The following is a 26,033-nucleotide window of genomic DNA, read 5'->3' as shown; positions in this document are numbered from 1 at the left end:
CTAAGGTGCACCCCCCCCAAAAAAAAGAGGGTCAGATGCTGACTGATCAAAAAGAACAACAGAGAGCCCCCCAAATTGGAACTTTACATTTTATTTTAAATTGTACCCAAGGATTGCTGCGTGATACAAGGTGCTTTACTGTCTCGAGTACGTGCTGCTCAGCAGAGATCGTGCCAGACATTTGGGGTCCATGGGAAAGGCATAGAGCTCCCCTGTCAATCAGGCATGCTTACATGTGACATGAGACCAGCCAGAGACTGCTATGCCAGGGCTTCTGGCCAAGCCCCATGGAGGCAGGAGCCCAGCTCAGCATTGCCTCCGCAGAAAGTGCAGGTTCACCTTCTTGTTGGGAACCAGGACAATGCGGGCCAGAGACTTCACTTCCGTCATCTCAGGAGCCAGAGCCACCTCATACTGTTGTATCAGCTGGCAGGGAGAGAGGACAGGGCCACTGGAGTCTTGATCTCCAATTCCTATTCCCTCTGTGGACTTCTACCCTGGACCTCCCTGCCCCTCCTCTCCCTCAATCCCTACATCTTACCTGAGCCACACAACCCTCTCCACATCCCTGCTCACCCTTGAAAGCAGCAATTTCATTTCCAGTTCTGCAATCCTTCGGCCCAGGCAGGACCGAACCCCGTAGCCAAAGGGCACAGAACCGAATGGGTGTTGGATCCTGGAGTTTTCAGTCCCTTTATTCCTCAGCCATCGGTCAGGCTGGAAGCTGTCAGGCTCAGAAAAGACACTGGGATCCCGGGATGCCACATAGTGGCAAAACACAAACTGGGTCTATGAAGGAAGAATGGCAGTGTGACCATCAGCAAGGGTAACAGGCACTCCTGGGCAACAGGGCACTCCAGGGCAACTCACATTCTTGGGGAAAAGGAAGCCATCGATTTCAATGTCCTTTTCTGTGATGATTCGGGAGTTTGCGGGAACCACAGGGTAGAGGCTGTAGAGACAAGAAAGTCTAGGCTCTGTTTCTAGACTGGGTGAAGGGTGTCCCACTTGTCCCCGGCTTTCTGGTGCGAAGACCCTTCCCATATCACTTTTGTCCCTAGCCACTTCCCATTACTGTGTGATTATAATCCCCATATAGACCCTATGCACATGGAATCATGTCCTACCGCAGGGTCTCCTTAATGACAGCTTTGAGCAGGGGCATGTGGACAAAGTCCTTGCGCTTGGGCACCGTCCCAAAGGGCACCACGCCCACCACTTCCTTGTGCAAGGCCTCCTGGACCTCTGGGTTCTTGGAAAGGTGATACAGGGCCCAGGTCAGTGTGTTGGATGTCTAGGAGATAGAATGGTAGAGAAAGATGAAGGAAGGGAGCAATTTCTAGGGGAGAGGCTAGATAAGCGGGGGGAGGGTCTGTGAGTGGCTACAAGAAAGCTGCCTTGCCACCAAGATGGCAAGAAAAAGAGATGAGGGTTCCTGGGGATCTCTGTGCTAAGCATGAATCCACAGGTTGAATAAAGACCAATATGGAGGGAGGTCGTATTTCAGCTACAGATGGAATGATAACAAGGAGAGATTATGCAACCAAAAAATGCTAGAAATGAGCGCCCTGGGTACAGAGGGTGCTTGTGGACAAGTCTCCAATTCCCCATCTAAACTGCAGCAAGAGAATTGGAATCCTGTGGGATGGAATCTCCCAACTGTCATAGACAGATGACAGACAGACAGACAGACATAGACACAGACACAAAGACACAGAGAGTGACACAAAGAAAAAGCCCCAGGGGCCCAGACACTGATGGAATTCCCCTTACAAAAAGGCCAGAGTGAGTGTTGGGAGGTGGGGTGGGACTAGGACAGGATAAAATCAGGGAGTCCCTGGCTTCCCTGTCAGCCTTCCTAAGTACCGTGTCCACGCCAGCCAGGAGCAGCTCAGGAAAGGTGCCGATAGCCTCCTGAGGACTGAGCAATTCATTGGTCAGCAGGAAGTGCAGGTAGCCGGATATCTGGACGCCATCTGGCCCAGCTGCCTGTAGCTGGGCTTCTACCTCCTTAACTTTCTGATCAATCAGCTTCTTCCCTTCAGGGGCCATGGAGAACAGAGAGTGAGTTTAAACCACCCTGAAGGCAGTTATGGGAGAAGCCAGCTTCCTTCCCTGGCCCCAGATTGGGACAGCTCACCAAAGGAAAAAATGTTATCCCAGCCATTCACGTATCGCTTCCAAAAGGGCAAAAAAGGACGAGTCCACTTGGGAAGGAAAGTGACATAGACTGAGTTCTGGAACATGATCCCAATAGATCTGATGAAGGTGGCAGTGTCCTCGGGGATGGTGGGCTCCAGGCAGCCAATCCTTTTCTCAAACAGAACGTAGCAGATGGCTGAGAAGTACAGAGGCTGTCACAGCAGGCAGAGCTAGGGGCCCGAGAATCCAAGGTTCTCATTAACGCCCATTCCTGCCCCCAGCCTCTCCCAGCAAGGGTACCTTCCAAGGCAAAGTTGTAGAGGAGGTGAGCAATGTCTGGCACCTGGTCCCCGGATGCACTCTCTGCCCGCACCTGGTCCAGTCGGGTTATAAAGTCACCAATCACCTCATTGAAAGCATCTGTGTAGAGTGCAGCCTCGGCGGGCTTCAGCAGCCGCTGGTTCAAAGCCTGACGAAGGTGGTACCACTGCTCTCCTTGTCTGGGGAGTGCCGAGAACAGCACAGCTGAGAATGGGATTTGAATAAGTGCTATCTCCCACCTGCCCCCAAGATCCCCAGAGAGTTGTGGAAATCTCAGACTTCTGGAATTTAGAATGAGGCCATCACCGACTATAATTGACATGATCTCAGAACCACAGAACTGCCAAGCGTGGCTGCATACCCCTGTGATCCCAGCATGAAGCTGAAGCTGGGAGGATCAGGAGTTTGAGAGAACCCTTTACTAAAAAAAACTGTTTTTGAGTGCTGCCTGGACTTCGTGAGACCCTGTCCAGGGTGAGTGGATTTTTTTTTCTTTTTCTTTTTCTTTTTTTGGTTTTTCGAGACAGGGTTTCTCTGTAGCTTTGGTGCCTGTCCTGGAACTAGCTCTTGTAGACCAGGCTGGCCTCGAACTCCCAGAGATCCGCCTGCCTCTGCCTCTCGAGTGCTGGGATTAAAGGCGTGCGCCACCATCGCCCGGCGGTGAGTGGATTTTTAAGAAGGAAGACAGCATGGACCACAAAACCTCAGAGCCCCACCCACCACAGCACTGTGTGAATGGGTAAGATGACCTGGAACCAGATGACCTAGGGTCAAATCATAGGTCTAGCCAAGGCTGGCGGTACATACCCGAATTCCCTATGTATTGGCTGAGCTATCCTAAGTTGGAGACCAACCTGGGCTACAGAATAATATCCTATCTCCAAACAAAAACAAACAAACAAAAATCACAGGTTTACTGAGGACTGACTGGGCGACCTCAGGAAAGGCTTAACAGCCATGTTCTTGGGTTTTACCTCTGTATGCGAAGGATGACCCAAAGCCTGCCATACCAGGGTTGTTCAAGTACCCAGATGAGTGCTTGGCACATGGTGCTTAGTAAGCATCTTTGAACTATGTAACTCTGGAATCTTCTGTATGTGAAATGACAAGAGCTACACCCAGGCCTTCTGTGAGGAGGTTGAGGAATAAAACGGGAGCAAGTTGGGGTTCCCTGCTACTAGGGTTCTAAGCACCCATGCTCTTCTTGGTTCAGGGTATGGGGACAGGAGACCCACAAAATCCAAGTGAAGACCTCCAGCTGTGCGTGCTTGCACACTTCCGGCAAAGTGAGTGTGAAGACTGAGTTAACAGCAGAGGGGGACACTTAGCACTTCACTACTGAGAACTGGAAATTGCATTTTATAACAACAATTACTATTAATTAGCCAGGCATACTTGTACATACTTGTAATCCCAGAACTCAAGTGGCTGAGGCAGGAGAATCAAGATCTCTGAGGTCAGCTGAAATGAGTTTAAAACTAGCCCGGACTACATGAGATCTTGTCTCAAACAAAGAAGCAAACAAACCAAAAACAAAATTACTATCAAAATTTTAAACAATTAGGTTTTTTTTTTTATTTGTTTGTTTATTATGCAGTGTACCACCTTCATGCACGTTTGCAGGCCAGAAGAGGGCACCAGATCCCATTACAGATGGTTGTGAGCCACCATGTGGTTGCTGGGAACTGAACTCAGGACCTCTGGAAGGGCAAGCAGTCAGTGCTCTTAACCTCTGAGCCATCTCTCCAGCCCAACAATTAGGTTTTAAAAAGGAAAAAAAAATGGTTTGGAGAGATGGCTCAGAGGCTCAGAGCACTGGCTGTTCTTGCAGAGGTTTACTTCCCAGCACCCCCATGTTGGCTCACAACCACCGGTAACTCCAGTTCCAGGAGATCTACTGGCATCTGCGAGCAATGCATGACCACCGTACACAGATGCACATGAAGGCAAAATACCCACACACAGAGAGTTTTTTAAAATCTTAAAAATATAAAGAAATTTAAAATTTTGAAATAAGCCTCAACCCTACCTCCCAGGAACTTTGTTTGTGTTTGAGGAAGGCTGTCCCTAAAATAAACTAAGAGTGTTTAATGACAATCAAAGCAGACCTATGGGGTTGTTGAGGCTCTTTCAAGCTCAACATGCAGACCCTTAACAAAGGCCCAGTCGGAAGCAATTCCCTGCGGGGAGCGCTGCTTTGTAAAATAAGATTCTAAAGACAGATGTGCTAAAACAAGGCAGGAGAAACAAGTAGCATAGCTTTGAAAAATAACGTTTATTTATCGATTATTTGGTGTTTGTTTATTTGTTTGAGACAAGGTCTCGTGTAGCCCAGGCTGCCCGTGAATTCATGATCCTTCTGCCTCCACTTCCTCAGTACTGGATTGGAGACCTGAGCTACACACCTAGCACAAAGTCACCTTTAAATGACACACATAGAAAACTGGCTTTGGGGTAAGAGGCAGGACTAGACCCCCAGAGGGTCCTATCATGTTCAACTGAGTTGTCAGGGCAGATCCAGGCGGCCTCTCTCTAGTCCACAGGGTCAGGGAGGCTAAAGAGATCTTAAACATCATTCTCTAGTTTCAGGATTTGGAACAAAGATCCCAAGAATTGTTATCTTAGTTAGGAAACTGTTCACCTGGGAAGGAGACAGAAACAAGAAAGGAAACCCCAGAGACTAAACCTGTAGACATCAGAGGTAGCTACAGTGAGCCTATGACCAGATCATTTTCTTTCTGAAGTATCGAGGCTTATAGAATCCAGAATCTGGTTTGCTATTGGCTAGGGGTATCACCTCTGACATGTGATGTAAAACCTCTTTTGACTTCGTTCCTTTGTCTGTAAAATGTAAAGTAATACTATCCGCTCCTGGGCTTGTTGAAACGGTCAAACGAGACCCTGGCTGTACAGAGGCCAGCCTGGTGTCTGGCATTGTCGAAATGCATGGGTACAACCAATGCATGTGAGAACTATACTAAAGCATGATGGGAAAAGCCACTTACTATTTCTGGAGTTCCACTGACACAGCTAAGAGACATCTGAACATACCTAATTACAACCAATAATAGGTGTATCAACTGACAATCCCATCGCCCTCCTCTATGAGTTCCTAAGTAAATAACACTCCATCCTTCAAGTGTCTCTGCTAGAATAATCATAACCTTTCTAGGCACAACTGAAATCTCTGTCTATCTTCATGAATGTGGAATGCATCCATGAAGTTATAGCCCATGATTTGTGTGGAATACAATATACTCAGACATATTTCATGAAATTAAATGGAGCTCTCCCAACCAAATGATAATAATACTTTCTCAACTACATATTGATGTATGTTCAACTATAATGCAGAAAAATGGATCCAAAGCCAGGCCTAGTGGCTAAATGGATGCAGCCTGACATCTCAAGATATTCCTGACAATTCCCTGATAGACACCCTGCTTCAAAACTTAAAAGTTACACAGGGACTGGGGTGTAGCTCAGTGGTCGAACAAGTGTCTAGCAGGTGGGGCCTCAGGTCCAATCCCTACTACCACAAACAAATCTGAAAAGGCCTTGCTGGTGTTTTTAGTTCAAACACCCTCTAGCACAGATCTGAAACACAAAAACAAGAAAAAGGAAATGATTTGCTTGTCCAAAATAGCACGATGTATTGGGAGAACACGCAGTGGCTGGTCCCTGGATTTCAACCCGCCCCAAGGACTGCTTTCTAAGCAAGGGGCAAGCTCAGGGGATGCAGGAAGGCCCTGCTCTGCCCTGCATCTGATTGGCTCCCTGTGCCTACTCTCTTTCCTCCTGGTCCTCTGTGGCCAGGCCCCAGCCGCTTTAAGCCCCGGCTCACATGATGAAGATGCCGTATTTGAGGCCCTTGTAGTCCCGGTGATCCTTCCACTGCTCCATGTGGTCTCGTGTGGGGAACTTGTCCTCCTGGCGCATCACTTGTTCCAAGAGCGGGGCGCTGGCCAGATTCACCTGGGTCTGAGTCCCAAGGGCGGATGTCCACATTGGACCATACTTGACCCTGTTCAGCGCCTGTGGGTGTTAACCAAAGTGGGATAACTGGAGTCCAGTCGGGGTGGCATTTCTGGAAGGAGAAATGGAGTGGGAGAGGGTCTAACGGCCACAACAGAACCAGCGGGCGGTACAAACGTGCCCTGCGCACAAGGAAAGGCAAAGCGGTGGCCAGTGGTTCTGCAGACAGAGACAAAAAAAGAACAAGACTATTGATGCCAATGTTGCCTGTAACGGGTGGGAGGATCTGAGGCCTAGGGAGGAGTATGGATATGTGGGAAACTGAGGGTGGGGGCTGGTGCACGTTATGTGCAGACAGCTGTTTTAGGGAAACGGAGTAAGACTAAAGTTCCTTCTTAGCATTTAACTCTACCATAGCAAAAAAGTACAATGACATATTATGTATGAAAACGGCATAATAAAACCCATCACTCTGCATAGTAATGTAGACAATAAGATAAATAGGGCCAGGGCTACGGCTCGGAGGATAAGGTGCTCGCCATCAAACCATGACCTGAGTTTGAAGGTCAGTACCCACATAGTAGGAGAGAACTAATTTCTGCATGTTGTCCTTTGACCTATAAACACACACACAAACACACACACTGAAATATGTGCACACCACACACACATATATATGTGTATGTACCACACCATGCACACACATATATGCACATATACAACAAATAAATACAGAAAAAAACTTTAAATTTTTAGATAAATAGAAAAATGTTTAAAGATAAAGAAATAAATCTACTGTAGCTTCCGGTTTCATTGAGTTGAAAACAAATGTAGTTACCAAGAGAAAGGTTAAAAAAAAAAAAAAAAAACACAATTAGGAATTCTAAGAAAAGCATAACTTGAGTTGAGACATTCAGGGTCAAATATGAAGTAAGCTGTATTTGTTTGTTGGTTGTTTGGGGTTTTTTTGTTTTGTTTTGATAACAACAACAAAAGTAATGAGTGCTTATCTAATTCCTAAGTCTTTTCTAAGGACAGGGGTGTAGCTCCAAGATGGGGATGGTGCCTAGCATGCACAAGACCCTGCACACAGATGGCTGCATCTTAAACTTTCTAAAGCACTTGCTAACTGGTACTCTTAGGATCTGGGAAACTCGCTTCGCTAAGGTCTAGGAGCATCCAGTGGCGGGAAGCTTGCTGACCTCGCGCAAAGCCCTGGCTGCTGCAATGTATTGATAGTTACTGAAAATGAGAGCGGAAAGAAGATGGGGCAGGGAGGGCTCCTCAAAGGAACCTACAGTTGTGAAGCAGAATTTACTAGCTGAGTTACACTCACATACTGAAAGAGAATAAAACCCTGGGGTTTTCAAGTCACTTCCTCTTTCCCAGTTGTTGCTGGAGACGAGAGCTGAGTCAGCTCTGCTACAGAACTCACTACAGCTCAGATTTACAGACAAGAGACTCACTCCTGAGGTTCCAGAAGGAAACACCACTTGACCTGTAAAAATGTCAGTCTTCCTGGTTGTCTTCAGATCACTACAATATAATTGCTCCCAATCCAGTGGTCCAGAACCCACCCTGAGTTAACAAGGCTGCCCGCTGCTCAGAAGCCAGTCTTGACAAGACCCCCACACCCATCTGTTCACACGTCCACCTCCCAGGGACACGGTCACGGTGGGTGTGATAGGATCCTGAACTGTTCAACCACAGTGACTACTCCTATTTCCCCTTAGGAAAGTCAGAGTGTACACGCCTGGCTGGTGGAGTCTCACATGGCTTGTCTCTATTTTGGAGGACAATTATTGATATTTATAAAAATCACTATAACTTCACAAGTGGAGTACAGGATAGTCACAGAATGGAATACGATATCAACTAAAAAAGCACAAAGTGGCCCTACTGTACTAACACAGAAAGATACCCAGAGTAGGGAGTCAAAAAAGAATGTAGAGCTTCTGCCTAAGAAAACAGGGCTGGAGCTGGGGAGATGGCTCAATGCTTAAAGCCCTTGCAAGAGCAGCAGAGTTTGGGTTCCCACACACCACACAATGCCAGATGGGCGTGGCAGCCCACCTGGTTCTGGCCTTGGAAGGTGAACAAAGGGGGATGGATCTCTGAAGCAAGCTGAGTGAGTGGGAGAGTTCTTGCCTAGCACACAGAGGCCCAGAGTATAGTCCCTAGGGGTCAGGGGAGAGGACAAGGACACAGACCACTAAAGTGGAGCTAGATGTGTGGTACTTGGGAAGCAGAGGCAAGAAGATTACAGGTTCAAGACCAGCCTGGCCCACATAACAAAAAAGAAAAAAAAACTTGATGTAACATTTTTATTACAATGTAAACAGTCGTAGAGAGTGTCTGCAGTGACAATGGTGCTTTGTAGAGACATTTACTTTCTTCTTTATCCTGTGACTTATTTTCCAAATTTTCTACCACAATCTTGGAGTCAGGAAAAATTATTTTAAAAAGACTTAGTATGGGGACTGAAGAGATGGCTCAATGGGAAGAGCCATCTCTTCAGAGGACCCAGGATGGATTTTTAGCACCCACATGGTGACTCACAGTTGCCTGTTAAGTCCAGTTACAGGGGAGCTGACACCCTCTTGCAGCCTTCACAGGCACCAGGCATGCACACGTTGCACAGACATGCATGTAGACAAGACACACATACACATAAAATAATAACCGTTTTGAAAAGAAAGACTAGACAAATAGCCACTGAGCTGGCCACACGTGCCTTCCCTGCAACCCGTAGCTTCTGTGGTTTCCTGGCTATCAGGGCAGGGGTTTCAGTTTCTTCCTTTTTCCTTTAGACTTCTCTCCTTCAGCTTACTAGGTGGCACTTAGCAAGGACCTCCTTATGTAAGGACTTATTTTAGAAAGACATCAGGATACTTGCTGAGAGACGTGTGCTGCCCCATGGGCCGAACATTAGGAGGTAACCCGAGCCAGCTGGCCGGTTCCAGAGTCCTCAAAGAGTGCTGCCTCAGAGTCGCCTTGCTGAGCTAACGTGTCATTAGGATGAATGAGAGAACCAGCCCTCACTTGGTGGCACTCCAGAGACGGAGAGTGAGGAGTTCATCAGCATTCACCTGTGGAATAGGAAGCTCCTGTCCCATCCTGGACACAGTGTACGGTAGTAAACACTGCAGAGAACACCTGAGCACAGTCCACATCCCAGTGTGCCAGACAGACAGCTGAGAAGTGAATTATATATGTTACAAAACTACTTCCTAATTATTTTGTAGATGTCTTTTTATTGTTGTTGTTTTGTTTTGTTTAAAAAAAAAAAAGCCAGCGGTGGTGGCTCACACCTTTAATCCCAGCACTAGGAAGGCAGAAGCAGGTGGATTTCTGTGAGTTCGAGGCCAGCCTGGTCTACAGGGCAGCAAGGGCAGTTAACACAGAGAAACCTGCCTTGAAAAACCAAAAAGGGGGGGTGTCTGTCCTCTGACCTACACATGTGCACCATGTCACACATGTGCTTTTACTTATACATACATACACACACCCTAAGTCAAAGTTACAATATTTTGTCATTTTATTCCCAGTAGGAACAATAGCTTAAAAACTTCAACAAACAAAAGAAATGAACAGGAAATTAGCACTGATAAAAGACAAATTGAAACCCTCACATATTGCTAGGAGACAAAACAAAGAGATACTTGCTGTGAAAAAGTTTGACATGGAATAATATGTGACCCAGCAATTCCAGTCCTGTGTAGACAAGAAATGAAAACATGTCTACACAGACTTGTCCACAATGTTTACAGAAACTTAACATCAAATGGTAGGCCAGCCTAGATATCCACCAATAGATAGAGAAGCAGATAACCAAGCTATAGACACACAATAGGGTATTGTTCGGTCATAAAACAAAGTATCAACTCAAGCCATAACTTGGATAAATCTTTTTTTGTTTTGTTTTGCTTTGTTTTTGAGACAGGGTTTCTCTGTGTAGATCTGGCTGTCCTGGCACTAGCTCTGTAGACCAGGCTGGACTAGAACTCACAGAGATAGATCTGTCTGCCTCTGCCTCTGCCTCTCTGCCTCTGCCTCTCGAATGCTGGGATTAAAGGCATGCACCACCACCTCCTGATTTAACTTGAACAAATCTTTTTTTTTTTTTTTTTTTGGTTTTTCGAGACAAGGTTTCGCTGTAGTTTTGGTGCCAGTCCCGGAACTAGCTCTTGTAGACCAGGCTGGCCTTGAACTCCCAGAGATCCGCCTGCCTCTGCCTCCCGAGTGCTGGGATTAAAGGCGTGAGCCACCACCACCCGGCAACTTGAACAAATCTTAAAAACATACGATAAGAAAAGAAGACAGACACAAAACAAAAGGTCACATATGGTTCATCCTCTCCCCGTCCCCATTAGAACTTTTTTATCCAAACACTGAGTGCATAAAAATGGTGGTCAGGGACTGGAGAGATGGCTCAGAGGTTAAGAGCACTGACTGCTCTTCCAGAGGTCCTGAGTTCAAGTCCCAGCAACCACATGGTGGCTCACAACCATCTATGAGATCTGGTCCCTCTTCTGCAGGTGTACATGCAGGAAGAACACTGTACACATAATAAATAAAATCTTTTTAAAAAGATTTTTAAAAAATGGTGGTCAGGGATGCCTGCAGTCCCAATATTCCAGAGGCTAAGGCAGGGGGATTGCAAAATTGAGATCAACCTAGGCTACATACAGTCTTCTTCTGAATTTGAAAATTTCTATTACTGTATTGCTCTATTTCACCACTAGAAGCAAAAGAGCATACGTATGTGTTTGTTTACATGTGTCGCTTTCATGTGCATATTAAATGTATCTACATACATGACAAAATCTTCTAATAGCTTCTTTTCAGCCAAAAGTTTATAGTTGAGAGAACATATAAACTAACAGTGTTGAATTAAATCAAATGCCTTGTGTTCACATAAAAAATAATCTTTCAATAAACAAGTTAGCCTAATTTGGTTGCTAAACTAAAAATGAAAATGTCTTCAGAGTCATTAGCGTACTTCCATGTCCCAGCTGGAAGGTCATGTTTATCTCTGCTAGATGTTTTATAGTGTCAGGGCTTGACCCAAAGTCATAAAACTATAATTCCAGCCTAGAACAAAATGATCTCTGCTGTAATTCTTTGACAAACAAGACTTATACTGTTGGCAGGAGGAAAGCACACACCAAAGCTGGCAGCACAAAATACATGGTAGGCACGCAACTTTCTTTTGCTGGTTATTTTAGATCACAGAAGTCTACCTGTGACCTAAGAGTAAATAGGCAAACGAAAGTTTAATACTCTGTTCCCCGCATCCTGTGTAGCAAGTTAACTTCTTCGGCAAGGAAATAGCGTCTCTCAGTTCAGTTTTCATAACTGTAAAACTTTAAGACAATTCCGAGGACAATTCTGAGCCCTCTCAGTCTCAGCAGCAGAGCTCCCCTCCCCGGGAACCAAGGACCTAACAACTACACATGCACATACTGAAATGTTGGGAACTTCCCATCTCCCTGAGTCCTTGTGAATGTTCTCCAAATAGAACTCAGTTTATTTATTTATTTATTAAAGATTTCTGCCTTCTCCCCGCCACTGCCTCCTATTCCCCCCCCCCATCAAGTCTCCCTCCCTCGTCAGCCCAAAGAGCAATCAGGGTTCCCTGACCTGTGGGAAGTCCAAGGACCACCCACCTCTAAGAACTCAGTTTTTGAATAGGGACAAGATAGCCCTTAGGTGTTGACTCAGTTCCTGGTGTTTTGACTCAGTCCCTGGGAAAGGGACAAAGTGACCCTCAGATGTTCCCTCTTACCTCACCTGATCTGGCAACCACTCTCCAGCCAATTATTGATAATCGTCCTTTTGCATAAGCCAATCATAATATTTAACGAACAACCCCCAGACACCTCCCTTGTTTCTGTGGCTTTTTCCTTTAAAAGTAGCCTCTACCAGCTATTTGGGGTCTTTCTGGCCTCTTGAATGCTGAAAGACCCTATCATGACAGAATTAATAAAATCCTTATGTTTTTACATCAGCTGTGGTATGAGAGATGGTCTCTTGGGACGATTCCTCCTCAGTGATTGGACTCTATGGTCCAACAATAATGAATCTAGACATAACAGCTTAAATCAATTACATAAGCATATAAGCTTCTCACACACCTTAAGAGGTCCTAAAATTACATTAAAGCAGGTAACAGGTATAAAACATCTGAGTAACTTCTAAGTTTAAAACTGGAAGAAAAAAAAAGATTGGTGGTGATGGTACACACCTTTAATTCCAGCACTCAGGAAGCAGAAACAGGTGGATCTCTGTGAGTTCAAGGCCAGCCTCATCTACTGAGTGAGTTCCAGGACAACCAGGATAGCCAGGCTACACAAAGAAACCCTGTTTCCAAAGCAATAACAAAACAAAACAAAAAACCCTGAAAAAAGTCATAGAGATTCATGTATTTTTGGCTTCTTAAGTTTTATAGAAAAGATCATGTGTTTGGATTCATGTTTTTCTGGGAATTGGTAACACGGAAAATTCCAGTCCTGGTTGGTATCTTCCTGGATTTTCACTCAAAAGGTACTAGGACTCCACCAAGCTAATTACCATAGATAATTTTATATGCAAAGAATAAAACTGAGATGTATTTTGATTAGAATGTAAGGTATGAAAAATATTCTCTCAATAAGGAAAAGAGTAATTTTGTCTAAATTTTGAGATGACGAGGGTATTGGTGAATGAGCCTAAAGCTTTGGGGATGCTGGCTGGCTAAGTGCCCAGGTCACAGTCCTGACACTGTTTTCTTCTTTCTACTTAAGATACCCTTTAGGTTGAACATGTTGCCACACGTCTATGTCCCCAGCACTTGAGGCAGAGGCAGGTGAATCTCTGTGAGTTTGAAGCCAGCCCAGTCTGCATAGTAGGTTCCAAGTTAGCCAGGGCTACATCATGAGACCCTGTCTCAAAAATAAAAAAAGAAAAGAAAAATAAAGAGATATAAAGATACTCTTATAGCCAGGAGAAAGAGGAGAGAGAGATGGGAGAAAGAGAGAGAAGAAGAAAAAGGAGAAGAAAAAGAAGAAGGAGGAGGAAGGGGAGGAGAAGGAAGAGGGATAGGAAGCGATGGAGAGAAGGATAGAGAAGAGAGGGGTGGGGAGGAAAAAGGAGACGATTGTTAATTTTTCAAATTCTCTAGAAAAAGAAAAAAGAAAAATGCTTGCTTATGGGGATACCACACAGCCTAGGCCACACAGGGCCTGGTAAGCCAGGCACAGGCTTCATTCCTGGTTTGTTTGTTTGTTTGTTTTCTTTAGACAGAATCTCACTAGAGAGCTCTGAGTGGTCTGGAATATGCTATGTAGATTACACCTCCCAAGTTCTGGGGCTAAGGTGTAGGCTGGTTAGGCTGGTTCTATGCAGTAGTGGGCACTGAACCCAGTAAGGCCTCACTACCCAACTGCATATGTTCTTCTCTCCAATGAAGGGGCTGGAGAGACGGCTCGGCAGTTAAAAGCACCGGCTCCTCCTCCAGAGGACCCAGGTTCTATTCCCAGAATCCACAAGATGGTTTACTACTGTCTGTCACTCAGGGCGCAGGAATCCATGCTGGTTCTATCCTAGGCCACAGAGGCAGGAGACTGTAGTGCCCAAGGCAAGGAGACACAGCAACAATCTGTGATAGACACTCAACTCCTTTTCATGCCATGCCTACACTCTGGGAACCAAAACTATGAGAATCTCTAAATAGCAAAGACAAGTGTGAATGGTTAGCTCTGCTTGCTGATTGGGACCAACCCCAGAAGACGACAACGATGAAGTCCGGGGGAAGTGGCAAACCCTAAAATGGTCCTCATGTAGTCCATACGGCAGATGTGATGGTTTAAGATGGTAGAGGGATGTAGGGAAGAAGTCACTGAGCCACTTTGAGACAAACACAGGACATATGTAGACCAAACACTGAACAGTGGGAGAAGGGCAACACCCCTGTTTTAGAGGATGCTGGGAGTCAGTCCTGGTAGATCAGGGAGGGGTCATGGAAGAGACTATTATCTCTCTTTCACTGCCTGTCCATACTGCATCTAATCTGGGTTTCTATCATGTCTTAGTTAGGGTTTCTATAGCTGTGAAGAGACATCATGGCCACAGCAACCCTTATAAAGGAAAACATTTAATTGAGGTGGCAGCTTACAGTTCAAAGGTTCAGTCCATTATCATCATGGTGGGGATCATAGCTGCATGTAGGCAGACATGGTGCTGGCTGTATCTTGATCAGAAGACAACAGGAAGTAGACTGTCTCACTGGGCAGGATCTTGAGCATATATGAGACCTCAAAGCTCACCCTCACAGCGACACACTTTCTCCAACAAGGCTATACCTACTCCAGCAAAGCCACACCTCCTAATAGTGCCATTCCCTGTGAATTTATGGGGGCCAATTACAGTCAAACTACCACATAACCACCAATTTCTAACTTGACAAATGGCCAATGAAGAATCTGTATTCTAGAACTCATAGGAACTCCCCAACAGCCAGACTTCAGAAAGGCTTCGCCTCCATGAAAGACAACAGGACACGATCGATTTTCTGATTGGATTTCTTCTATCTCACTCTCCTGTTGACCTCTTTAGCTGTTTGTTTGTTTGTTTGTTTGTTTGTTTTTTGTCCCAGCTTGTTTGTTGTTGAGACAGGGTCTCTCTATATAGTCCTGGCTGTCCTGAAACTCTCTATGTACTCCAGGCTGGTGTCAAACACACAGACATCCACCTGCCTCTAACTCCGAGTGCTGGGATTAAAGGTAGACATCACCATACACGGCCTTGTCAAAGCTTCTTTGAAGGTTGGCAGCCAGTTAGGGCCAGTTAAGCAGATACATGGGACTGGCAAACAGCTCTAGTTTATTCCAGAAAGAAAGTGCTCAAATATATCTTCTAGACAGGCTTGACCAACCTTCACAGGATCATGGTCGTGTACACTGTAGTCAGATGTTGCCTAAAACAAACAGAGCGTATTTGGCACAAACCCTTATTAGTAAAATTAACCAAGTCCTCTGAGAAGAGTGACCTGTTTCAGAACTTTTTTAGCCGTTCTGGTTAAAAGGTCAAGGGCAGATTTTAAGGGAATGACCTCCAACCTGCCAGCTTTGTAAATATCTATGCTAACAACACCTTGAACCTCAGACTATGAATTTTTAACGAACTCTCTGACCCTTCAGGAAGAGGACAGAATCAGAAGCCTGGCTGGAGCTACCTCAAGGCAACTTTTTGATTGGTCCCATTTCACTAGATTCTGAAATGTCCTGAGACTTCTTGCCCTCTTCCTCTTAGGAAGCAGGTTCAAACCTAGGCACAGTGGCGCATGCCTTTAGTCCCAGCACTGGGGGAGCAAAAGCAGGTGGATCTCTGTAAGTTCAAGACCAGCCTGGTCTACAGAGTGAGTTCCAGGACAGATAGGACTACACAGGGAGCCCTGTCTCGGAAAACAAAAGGATGGTTGTAGGGGCCGAATTACACAGGCCCATTTTTTTACATGGTCAGACGGTCAGAGAATTTTGAGTTACCTACAAGGCGCAATCTGTACCTGCCACACAGAAGAAGGTGGTTGCCTGGCTTTTGATAGTTAAAAACAACCTGATGCCATCCTAAACAAGTGGCCAGATTTGCTAATGTCGTTTTGCTCCTTCTATTGTAAATTAGGAGGCTGCCTGGAAAAGAGGTGTTTTTTAATCTATGTGACAAAACAGGCATGGACAAAACGTGACCTAAGTTATTTTTTTGTTACCTAAAAAACAATGTTAAAAAAAACTCTGAGTTACCCCCCCCTTAGTTTACCTTAATATAAAAGCTGTTTAAAAATAAGTGCGGGTGATTTTTTTTTCAGGTTGTACATTATCTCTAAAACTTCCTCCCCATACTGTTGTGTAAAATGTGCCTCCTTTATTCCCACACCTCCGCTCTGGCACGAGAAACGTTTTCTGTCAGGGCTGGTCCCCAACAGATGATGACAATGAGGAGGAGGAGGGGGGAGGGGGAGGGAAGGAGAAAGAGGAAAGAAAGAAAGGAAGCAAGCATGTGCAGAACAGAATGTCCTGGAAGGAAGGGACTTCTCGGACTGGAGGGTATCCTGCAACTCACATTGACCTATGATTGCCTGTGTTTGGGGGTTGAGTGGGTGGGGCAAGGATGTAGGGGGTCAGCATCTTGGACTTATACTTTTTTTACACTATAACAAACTATCTAAACCTAAAAGTATCTCTTTGTGGTTTTACTGACTGAATCAGACAGGGCTTGGCTGACTTACAGAGAAGAACTTAGCATGTCTATCCTTGTCGCTTAGGGAGGACTGTTGGAGCAGTGGATCCCAGAGGTGCACGGCAGCTAGCCTGCATATTCAGAGCAGAAAGCCTAGGGTCCCGGAGGTGGTGCTAAATTATAAGTACGGTGCCTAGAAGGCACTAATTTGATTCCCCGTAAAGAAATGAGGGATGCCTGCTGATGAACACGGTTTCTCTCAAGGGTGACAACTACATGAGCCAATGAGTCTAGAAAAAAAAGGGGAGGGTTAAATGACTAAACAACATGGTATGTGATTATCCTAGTGAATGGTTTCTGGGCTGGAGTGAGCATGAATGAGGCTCTGGGCTTCATCCCCAGCACTGCACGAAGGAGGGAGGGGAAAAGGAAGGAAGGAAGGGTAGGAGATAGGAAAAGATCACTCAACTCCAAAAATAATAAGAATAAAAAAAGAGGCCGGGTGGTGGTGGCGCACACCTTTAATCCCAGCACTCGGGAGGCAGAGGCAGGCGGATCTCTGTGAGTTCGAGGCCAGCCTGGTCTACAAAGGGAGTTCCAGGACAGGCTCCAAAGCTACAGAGANNAAAAAAAAAAAAAAAAAAAAAAAAAAAAAAAAAAAAAAAAAGAATAAAAAAAGTACTAGGGCCCTGTTTGGTTTAGTGATGGGTCCTTTAAGAAGCTTGGCAAAGAATACATACTGCTCACACCAGCCAGCAGCCCAAACAACCAAAGTATACTCACCAAGCCAACACCTATTTTGCCTTGTCAACTAGCCAGGCCTTGAGAGCTGATAGTTACCGGCTTGATAAACAAGAGTAAACAGGCACAGGCTGCTCTTTTGCCTAATCTGATTAGCAAATGTCAGAAAGATGGCTCACTCTGGGTCACAGGCTTGGGAGTGCAGATGGACAGTCTGTCTCATTGCTGTCGGAGTGCCACCAGGACCTAACCCCAGCCCCTCACAGATGCAGAATCCACATCTCCAAGTAACAGGAGGTGTTAACCAATTAACAGCATTCCAGCCTCCCCTTGTTCTGAACCTGGGCTTGGAGGAGCCTCCCACCACATCAAACCAGGGGGGGGGAGGGCGCTACCCTTGGTTTGATGTGGTGGCAAGGTGTGCAGTTTACTTATGAAGATGTTCATGTTGGAAACTAAACCAAGGAACATGCAGACCAAGCGCCACTATAATCCCAGCACGGAGGCTGAGGCAGGGATCACCTGGGCTCGGGAGTTAAGGATCATCCTGGGCAACACGTGAGACCCAGTCTCCAAAAGAGAGCTGGAGGTGGGCGTGGCGGTGCGCGTTGGTAATCCCAGTACTTCAGCCAGGAGTAAGGCAGGGGGATTTTGAGTTCAAGGCCAGCCTTGGTTATGTAGTGGATCTGAGGCCAGGCGAACTGGGCTACCGATACCCTGCCTGGAAAACAAAACAGGACAGAAAACAACGGCAGTTGTATTCACATACAACTGTATGGCTACGTATGATTTATTATCCAGTGGATGGTCATTTCACATGTTTCTATTATATTTATTTCTTTATCATCACTAATTTTCAGGGCTGGGGATGGCATCCAGGGCCTAGCGCATGCTAGGAGATGGATCACAGAGTTGTGCCGCAAGCCCTACAAAAAGCAAAAAGACATTTTTGTGCAAGTGTGCCAGGATTGCTTCGCTGTCTGAAGAACGTCCATTCTTGTGCCAGAAGACAGAGACCCGGGCCAGATGTTCTAACAGGAAATTCCCCTGATTTTGCAACCCTGAGAAACAATGAGATACGTAGACGGGAGAGCAAAAGAGGATCTGAGCGTGACTCAAGGCTTTGCAGGTCGCGCACTCAGGAAGCTGCGGACGCTGCTTAGCCCCGCCCTCAACTCCCACAGCAGCCCAGCCTGGAGCCTGATTGAAAGCTTGGCAGAACAACACGGACAGCATTGTTGGGAAGCCCCAGCATTCTAGAGCAAAAGTGAGGACAAGGAGTGAATGACCCGAGGCAGAGGCTGAACCTGGGGACATCAGACCCCAGCGCTCAGAATTTAGGGGATGGAGGTAGACACAGGCCAGCCCTTCAATTTACAACCCTGTCTTTCAGCCATGTAAACAGTTCACAAAATGACACACACATGCAGGGGTGACGGGGGCCACGGGGAGTATCTCAAACCAGGGAATGTTGAACAAGAGATACAGACTAGATGACATCTCGTCATGCCCAAGATCAGTATTTTTAAAAGGTAAAAATTTAATAGAGGGGCTAGAGCAATAGCTCAGCAGTTAAGAGCTCTGACTGCTCTTCCAAAGGAACTGGGTTCTATTCCCAGCACCCACAACAATCTGGAACGCCTGTCCCAGGGGATCCACTGCCAGCTTCTGACCTCCTGGACACATGGTGCCCAGACATACATTCATATATTTTATTTTATATAAGTAAAATAAAAATAAATCCTCGAAATATTTTAATAGAAACTTATTGTATATTTGGGGCTGGAGATATAAATCAGTAGTTAAGAGCACTTACTACATGAGCAGAAGACTGGGGTTCAAGGCCCAGCAATATATACACATAAAGTTTTGTTTTTGTTTTTTTTTGTTTGTTTGTTTTGTTTTTGGTTGTTTGAGACAGGGTTTCTCTGTAGCTTTGGAGCTCTTTTAGATCAGGCTGACCTTGAACTCACAGAAATCAGAAATCTGCCTGCCTCTGCTGCCTCCCAAGTGCTGGGATTAAAGATATATGCCACCATCTCCAGGCTTAAAATAAATATTTTTAAAAGGAAATTTAAATGCAAATTTAACATATGTTCACATTGCATTTTTTTCCAAGATGCTTGGTATTACTTTTTATTAGAAAGAAAAAATTGTAGTACAAAAATTGTGGTACAAAGACAAAGAGGCTTCCAATTTTTATTTTATGTATACCATATGTGGTATAGGCATGTCGGGGGGAGGGGCTAGAGGAAGCCATAGGGTTCCCTGTGCTATATTCTCCACTTTATTTCCCTGAAACAGGGTTTCTCACCAAGTCTGATGTTCCCCATTCCAGCTAGGCTGACTGGCTAGTGAGCTCCTTGGATCCATCTATCTCTGCCCAACCCAATTCTGAAGTAACTTAAATTAAATTAAATGCTCAGCTTCTTCTTCGTCGTCGTCTTCTTCTTTTTCCTCCTCCTCCTCCTCCTCCTCCTCCTCCTCCTCCTCCTCCTCCTCCTCCTCCTCCTTCNNCCTCTCTCTCTCTCTCTCTCTCTCTCTCTCTCTCTCTCTCTCTCGTGTTTGGGCTTAGAACTCAGATCTTCAGCTCGTTCAGCAAGTACTCTTACCCACTAAGCCATCTTCCCAGCCCCGGGTTTTTTTCTCTCTTTCTTTTTGGCAGAACCCAGGGCCTTGAGCGCGCTGTTATCTTCAGCTTCTCAGGTGGCTGCTACATGCCACTGCTTGCCCTGTTTCTCTGAGGTCCCTTGTTTTCTGACATCCAAGACTGTAGCAGGAACTGTGCTCAACCAGCTGCCCCCAATGCCCAGCCAGCTTCCCCTTTGTGTGACAATCTCCTGGTTTGGGTAAGAGAGCCTCCAAGTCTGGCTTTAGGGATGAGGCTTCTCGGGGCTGTGCCTGCCCAGGAAAGAACAATTAAGTTACACCAAGGCTTTCAGCCAACTTCTGCCACACAGCAGAACCAAGACACCCAAAGGAAAACAAAATGATGATTTTTATGAGTCTTGATGTAGAAAGAATTTAGAGGACCAGGCTAGAAAACGTCTGTACGACTGTAAATAGAGCATCCTAGGCAGCTGTGGTGAAAGTTCAGGAGATAAAGAGCTATGTCTTCTTAGATACTAGCTAAGCAGTCATGAGCAGAATTTTTTAAAGAATGCACACGGGTTTGGAGAAGGCCAAATTTAAGATGATAACCTGGGGTATTTGAAAGAAATTTCTAAGCAATATGCAGAAGGAGTTATTTGGGTAAACCACACGCAGTAAGATTCAGGAGCAGTGGCAATGACCTAATGGTAGAATTTATCACTAAGACAGTGTTTATGGGTGGGATGGGGGGTGGGGGAGGTGGAGGGAGCAGGAGGAGGGGGGAGGAGGGAGTGGGAAATGGATTTGGCATGAAAATGAGAAAAGATACCTTTTTGGTTTGGGTTTGTTGGTTTGTTTTTCCTTTTTTTTTTTTTAGAGCTCATACAGCTCAAACAATGGAGAGAGAGGAAAAAAGACTTTCTCTGGGCTGCAGAAAATCCAGGTTTCATTTCCTAGCACTTCTTAAGGGTGTGTGTACTTGAGGGGGGGGTGACAGTGAAAATGTGGAAACGGAAGCTAAATGTAAAGAGTGAAAGGAGATGTGGCAACGGGCGGCTGAAGTACTACTTGCTGAGATTAGCACTCAAGAGCCAAGGCACCCCACAAATTATTCAGGCTGTCCCACTCACTTTAGATCCAGAGGTTCTGGGGTAGAATGCTGCAGCCACCTCCCTAGACCTCAGCTCGTCCTTTCCGCGTGCAGCCACCCAGCGACTGTTCGTGGGCTCATGTATAGCCGGTGCCACTGGTGCGCAGAGGGCAAAGCAAAATCCCAGCAGAGTGCAAGGAGCCTTGTGTTCGATGCACACAGCACAGTAGCTATGGGACCACAGTGGTTCAGAGAGATTAAAGACAAAAGGAGGAGGAAGGAGAAGGGGGGAGAGGAGGATGGAAAGGAGGAGGGAGAGGAGGAGAAAGAAGCCTTCTGGGACCTGGCCCAGTGGGTTACAACCCTTGCTGCAAAGCCTGGTGACCTGAGTTCGATCCCCGGAACTCACATAGTAGGACAGAGTCAGACACGTGTCATGTCATGCTAAAGGAGATAAATTTAAAAAAAAAAAAAAACTTGTAACTTAAAAAACAAAACAAAACAAACAAACAAACAAAAAACAGAAACCAAGCCTAGGAAGCCAAGCAGGAGTTTTCCGGAGGGGCACAGCCACCACAGAGTCCTCCTTCAAAGGCCAAGGAGAGAAGGGTAGGGTGCAGCAAGCAAGGCTGCTGGAGATCCAGAGGGGCATCCCAACCCAGCATGCAAAGCATGCAGGGTTTGGGGCTTTAGGGCATGTCTATACTGATGGGTTTCAGTTTTACAGGACTCCAAGACCTCTCTCTCTGGCCAGTTTCCCCTTCTCTCACTCTCCCCATTGTCTTGGATATAGGTCACTTTGTAACTTTACTGGGGAAAAGCAGAAAGGGGTTTGTCTTGAGTAGCAGATCAGACCCTAAACTTTTTTTTTCTTTTTTTTTTTCTTTTGTTTTTTCGAGACAGCACTTCTCTGTAGCTTTGGAGCCTGTCCTGGAACTACCTCTTGTAGACCAGGCTGGTCTCGAACTCACAAAGATCCACCTGCCTCTGCCCCCCAAGTGCTGGGATTAAAGGCGTGCGCCAGCACCGCCCAGCCGGACCCTAAACTTTTGACTTGGTGCTCAAACAAGACTTTTGGGACTACTGGCACAAATGAATGCATTTTGCCTTGTGATAATGAAATTGGGAGTGGTGTGGTGTGGAATGCTATGGTTTGGATATGGTCTTCCTCCAAGGTGTGTGTGTGTGTGTGTGTGTGTGTGTGTGTGTGTGTGTGTGTGTGTGCTGAAGGCGTGATCCCCAAGGTGACAACACCGAAAGGCTCTGGGACCTCTCTGAGGTAAGGCCTAAAGGAAGTAGTTTGGGTTGTAACTACCCTAGACTCCCAAGGGTGAATCCATTCCTACAAAAACAGGTTGTTATAAAAAAGCAAGGCTGGCTTTGGAAATCAGTATGGTGATTTTTCAGAAAACTTGGAAAAAATCTACCTCAAGACCCAGCAATACCACTTTTGGGTCTATATCCAAAGGATGCTCAATCGTACCACAAGGGCATGTGCTCAACTATGTTCATAGCAGCATTGTTTGTCATAGCCAGAACCTGGAAACAACCTAAATGCCTCTTGACTGAAGAATGGATATGGAAAATGTGATACATTTACATAATGGTGTACTACACATCAGAAAAAAAATAATGACATCTTGAAATTTGCGGGCAAATAGATGGATCTAGAAAACATCATAGAGTGAGGTAATCCAGACCCAGAAAGACAAATATCATATGTACTTATTCATAAGTGGCTTTTAGACATAAAGCAAAGAAAAACCAGCCAACAATCCACAACCCTATAGAACCTAGACAACAAAGAGGACCCTAAGAGAGACTTACATGGATCTACATAGGAAAGAGAAAAAGACAAAGTCTCCTGAGTAAATTGCGAGCATGAAGGTCATGGGAGAGGGGAGAAGGGGAGGGAAGAGAGGGTAGTGGAGAAAAATATATAGCCCAATAAAAACAATTTAACAAAGGAAATAAAATGAAGGTGTCAGAGGAAAACAAAAAAGAAAAAGAAAAGCAAGGCTGGTCTCTTCCCATACTCTTGCCTCCTTTCTTACTGTATGACCTCTCTCCTGTACATCACAAGCAAGGGCCTGTCATGTGATGTCACTCATCAGGATACATACAGTAACAAGACCTTCATCAGAGGCTAGCTAAACAGAGCCACCTATTTGGACTTTCAGTTTCCAAAGTTGTGAACAAAATATACTTTTTTCTTTACGACTTGTTCATTCTTCAGCATTGTGTTAGAATTAAACAAAACAGACAAAGACTTGGGAGCGCACCCAAAGGACACCCAACTATGGGAGTTTTCCATCTCAGCAGAGACAGTTTGAAGAGGAACCAATTCTAACAGACAAAAAGCAAGTTGTAGAAACACAGCCTTCCTCGGTACTGCTGTCACTGGGTTTTACGGATGTACAACACTCCTGTTATCACACCAGCCACAAGCACTTGCAGCAAAGATTGATTATATTTCTCATGGGACAGCTCAGATCCACACGATCACTGTTTAGAGTTTTCCTAAAACTGCAGCCCTCAGCCAGGCGGTGGTGGCACATGCCTTTAATCCCAGCACTCGGGAGCAGAGACAGTTGAATCTCTGTGAGTTCAAGGCCAGCCTGGTCTACCAAGTGAGTTCCAGGACAGGCTCCAAAGCTATAGAGAAACCCCGTCTTGAAAACAAAACAAACAAATAAAAACTGCAGCCCTCTGGACTCTTTTAAAAGACCATTCACGGGGCTAGAGGGAAGGCACACCAGGTCAGTTCCTTTGCTGCTCTTCCACAGGACCTGAGACTCATCCCCAGTAACTATAAACTAGCTACCTGTAACCCCAATTCCAAGGGATCCTCTTCTGCCAACAGACAGACAGACACACTCAAAAACACATACACAGAAATAAAAATAATTCTTAAAGTAAATATTTTATATATATATTTAAAATATATATATGGCATTGTCCTGGCTGGTCTTGTGTGTCAACTTGACACAAGCTAGAGTCATCAGATAGCAAGGAGCCTCAGTTGAAGAAATGCCTCCATGAGACCCAGCTGTAAGGCATTTTCTCATTTAGGAGGAAAGGAGGACCCAGCCCCATGGTAGGTGGGGCCATTCTCGAGAAAGCAGGCTGAGCAAGCCAGGGCATGCAAGCCAGTAAGCAGCATCTTCCACGGCCTCTGTATCAGCTCCTGCTTCTGGGATCCTGCCCTGGTTGAGTTCCTGTTCTGACTTCCTTTGGTGATGAACAGCAATGTGGAAGTGTAAGCCAAATAAACCCTTTCCTCCCCAACTTGTGTTTTGGTCATGGTGTTTCATTGCAGCAATAGAAACCTTAACAAAGACAGGCATGAGGGTGCACACACATAATTCCAGCTCTCAGGAGGCTGAGGCAGAAGAGTTATAGCCAACCTAGGTTATCTAAGGAAACACTGTCTTAACAAAACAAAAACGAACAAAACTACATTAATTCAAGGTGCAGCTCCCTCAGTCTTCTGTAAAGCCAGCTAGAATTACTTCCTGTGCAAATCCCTCTTAGAAAGCTTCAGTCCCCAGCCCAGAGGCATTCCCCAGGCGTCTCAATTTCTAGAAGCTGAAATCAATCGAGAACTTTTCAGCCCTTTTGTTTCTTGGTTTAGAGGTGTGCAGGGAATGGTTTATTCTCATCACCGCCCCCCACCCCCCGCCTCCTTCCCTCCCCTCTCCCCTGGATTAGCTATGTAGACTGGCAGGCCTTGAATTTATAGCGATTTAGAGCCATTCTCGCCCAACACAACCCTTTCCTCTCCCAACTTATGTCTGTCACACCGCTAGCGACACTCATTGCTTGTTTTAGCTCAAAGGGTCTGTCTGCACCCTGCACACCCTTCCAGTTTTTGGCAGGAGCCTCAGACTCTGGCGACCTAAGTTCCCTCTTCTCTCCCACATCCAGTTTCTCTATCCCAGTGCCAGCCCCAGGTGGCTGTGCCGCTGCCAGGTTACCTGGAGTTCGTGCAAACGCAGGATATAGCCTCGGAGGAATAGCTGAGATAAAAGGCGTAGCTGTCCGGGTCCGGGAAGCTCCTCCAGACTGCGCAGCCGCCGCGGGTCCTGACCTCCTCCAGGACCCTCCACAGTCTCTGCCCGGAGAGCTGCCGGGATTGCAGCCTTGGCTCTGGCCCCCTGTGGACAGAGGCCACGGCCCACCACACGCGTGCCCAGGAGCGCCCACCTCAGCCTTGTGCATCTCAACGCAGCCATGGATCGTGCCTGCGAAGCCAAGAGTTTGGATCCAGAGACTGGGTACCCCAACCAGAGGCAGAACCCCAGGCTCTTGGGACCGGGCAGCTTTAAAGGCAAAGGTGACCCGGGAGCCGGTCGATAGAAGGTCAGTTAGTTCTTTTCATAACTTTTTCCAATCAGGAACGATCGAACGCATAAGTGCCAGAAGTTGACAGTGTTACCCAGCGAGAAGCCCCGAGCCCTCTGGCGTTAGCAGCTTCCTCCTCCACGGATTCCTAGGATTTTGGTTGGCTTTTAACTGAGCCAACCAAATTTAACTTCCAACACCCTCAGGACCCACCCAGCAAGACCCGCCTTTGCTTGGCCCGCAAAGGACCTTCTCTGGTGCCCCTCACTTTTCCAGATGGCCCTGTACCGCACTGCTGTTCCTCGGAGGCTGAGGCTCTGTGTGGAGCTGGGCGAGCTAAAGCCGGCGAGCTGCCAAGGTCATGTGAGCCCTGGGAGGAGGAAGACAGAAAATTGCGGTTATTAGTGGTGTTTTAAAAACTCAGTGCCCCTATCGCCACTACCACCACACACACCTTCTTACCCCAACTGTGCTAAGGCAGGATTTTCCAACCGTCAGGTTGAGAGCAGATTTAGAGATTTGATTTTATTTTCGTTTTCCTGAGTTTTCATTTCCCCGGGTTTTTTTTTTGTTTGTTTGTTTGTTTGTTTGTTTGTTTGTTTTAAGACACAGT

At 46.0% G+C, this 26,033-nt stretch overlaps 1 protein-coding gene across 1 annotated transcript; it reads right to left on the bottom strand.

Moving 5' to 3' along the window:
* Positions 1-75: 75 nt before the first annotated feature.
* On the bottom strand, positions 76-25,782 carry Cyp27a1 (cytochrome P450 family 27 subfamily A member 1). The gene is made up of 10 exons (XM_050129615.1): positions 25,689-25,782; positions 25,054-25,320; positions 6,308-6,498; positions 2,443-2,642; positions 2,141-2,338; positions 1,867-2,039; positions 1,128-1,294; positions 871-952; positions 577-789; positions 76-426 (listed from the first exon to the last, which is right to left on the bottom strand). Exons 2-10 carry the CDS (start codon positions 25,309-25,311, stop codon positions 307-309), a joined length of 1,602 nt encoding a protein of 533 aa, XP_049985572.1. The 5' UTR covers positions 25,312-25,320; positions 25,689-25,782; the 3' UTR covers positions 76-306.
* Between the last annotated feature and the right edge of the window lie 251 nt (positions 25,783-26,033).

The sequence above is a fragment of the Alexandromys fortis genome, unplaced genomic scaffold (assembly GCF_014885135.2).
Source record: "Alexandromys fortis isolate MF-2015 unplaced genomic scaffold, M_Fortis_MF-2015_v1.1 scaffold_319, whole genome shotgun sequence".
NCBI lineage: Eukaryota > Metazoa > Chordata > Mammalia > Rodentia > Cricetidae > Alexandromys > Alexandromys fortis.
This window is presented reverse-complemented; position numbering and strand designations above follow the sequence as displayed.

Bases quoted from the DNA above. Each gene is read 5' to 3' on its own strand.
- Cyp27a1 (XM_050129615.1), bottom strand. From the start codon at position 25,311: ATGGCTGCGTTGAGATGCACAAGGCTGAGGTGGGCGCTCCTGGGCACG. The intron at 6,499-25,053 runs GTAACCTGGCAG...TAACACCCACAG, and splicing joins TGCGTTTGCACGAACTCCAG to GCGCTGAACAGGGTCAAGTA. The intron at 2,339-2,442 runs GTACCCTTGCTG...TGTACTTCTCAG, and splicing joins CTACAACTTTGCCTTGGAAG to CCATCTGCTACGTTCTGTTT.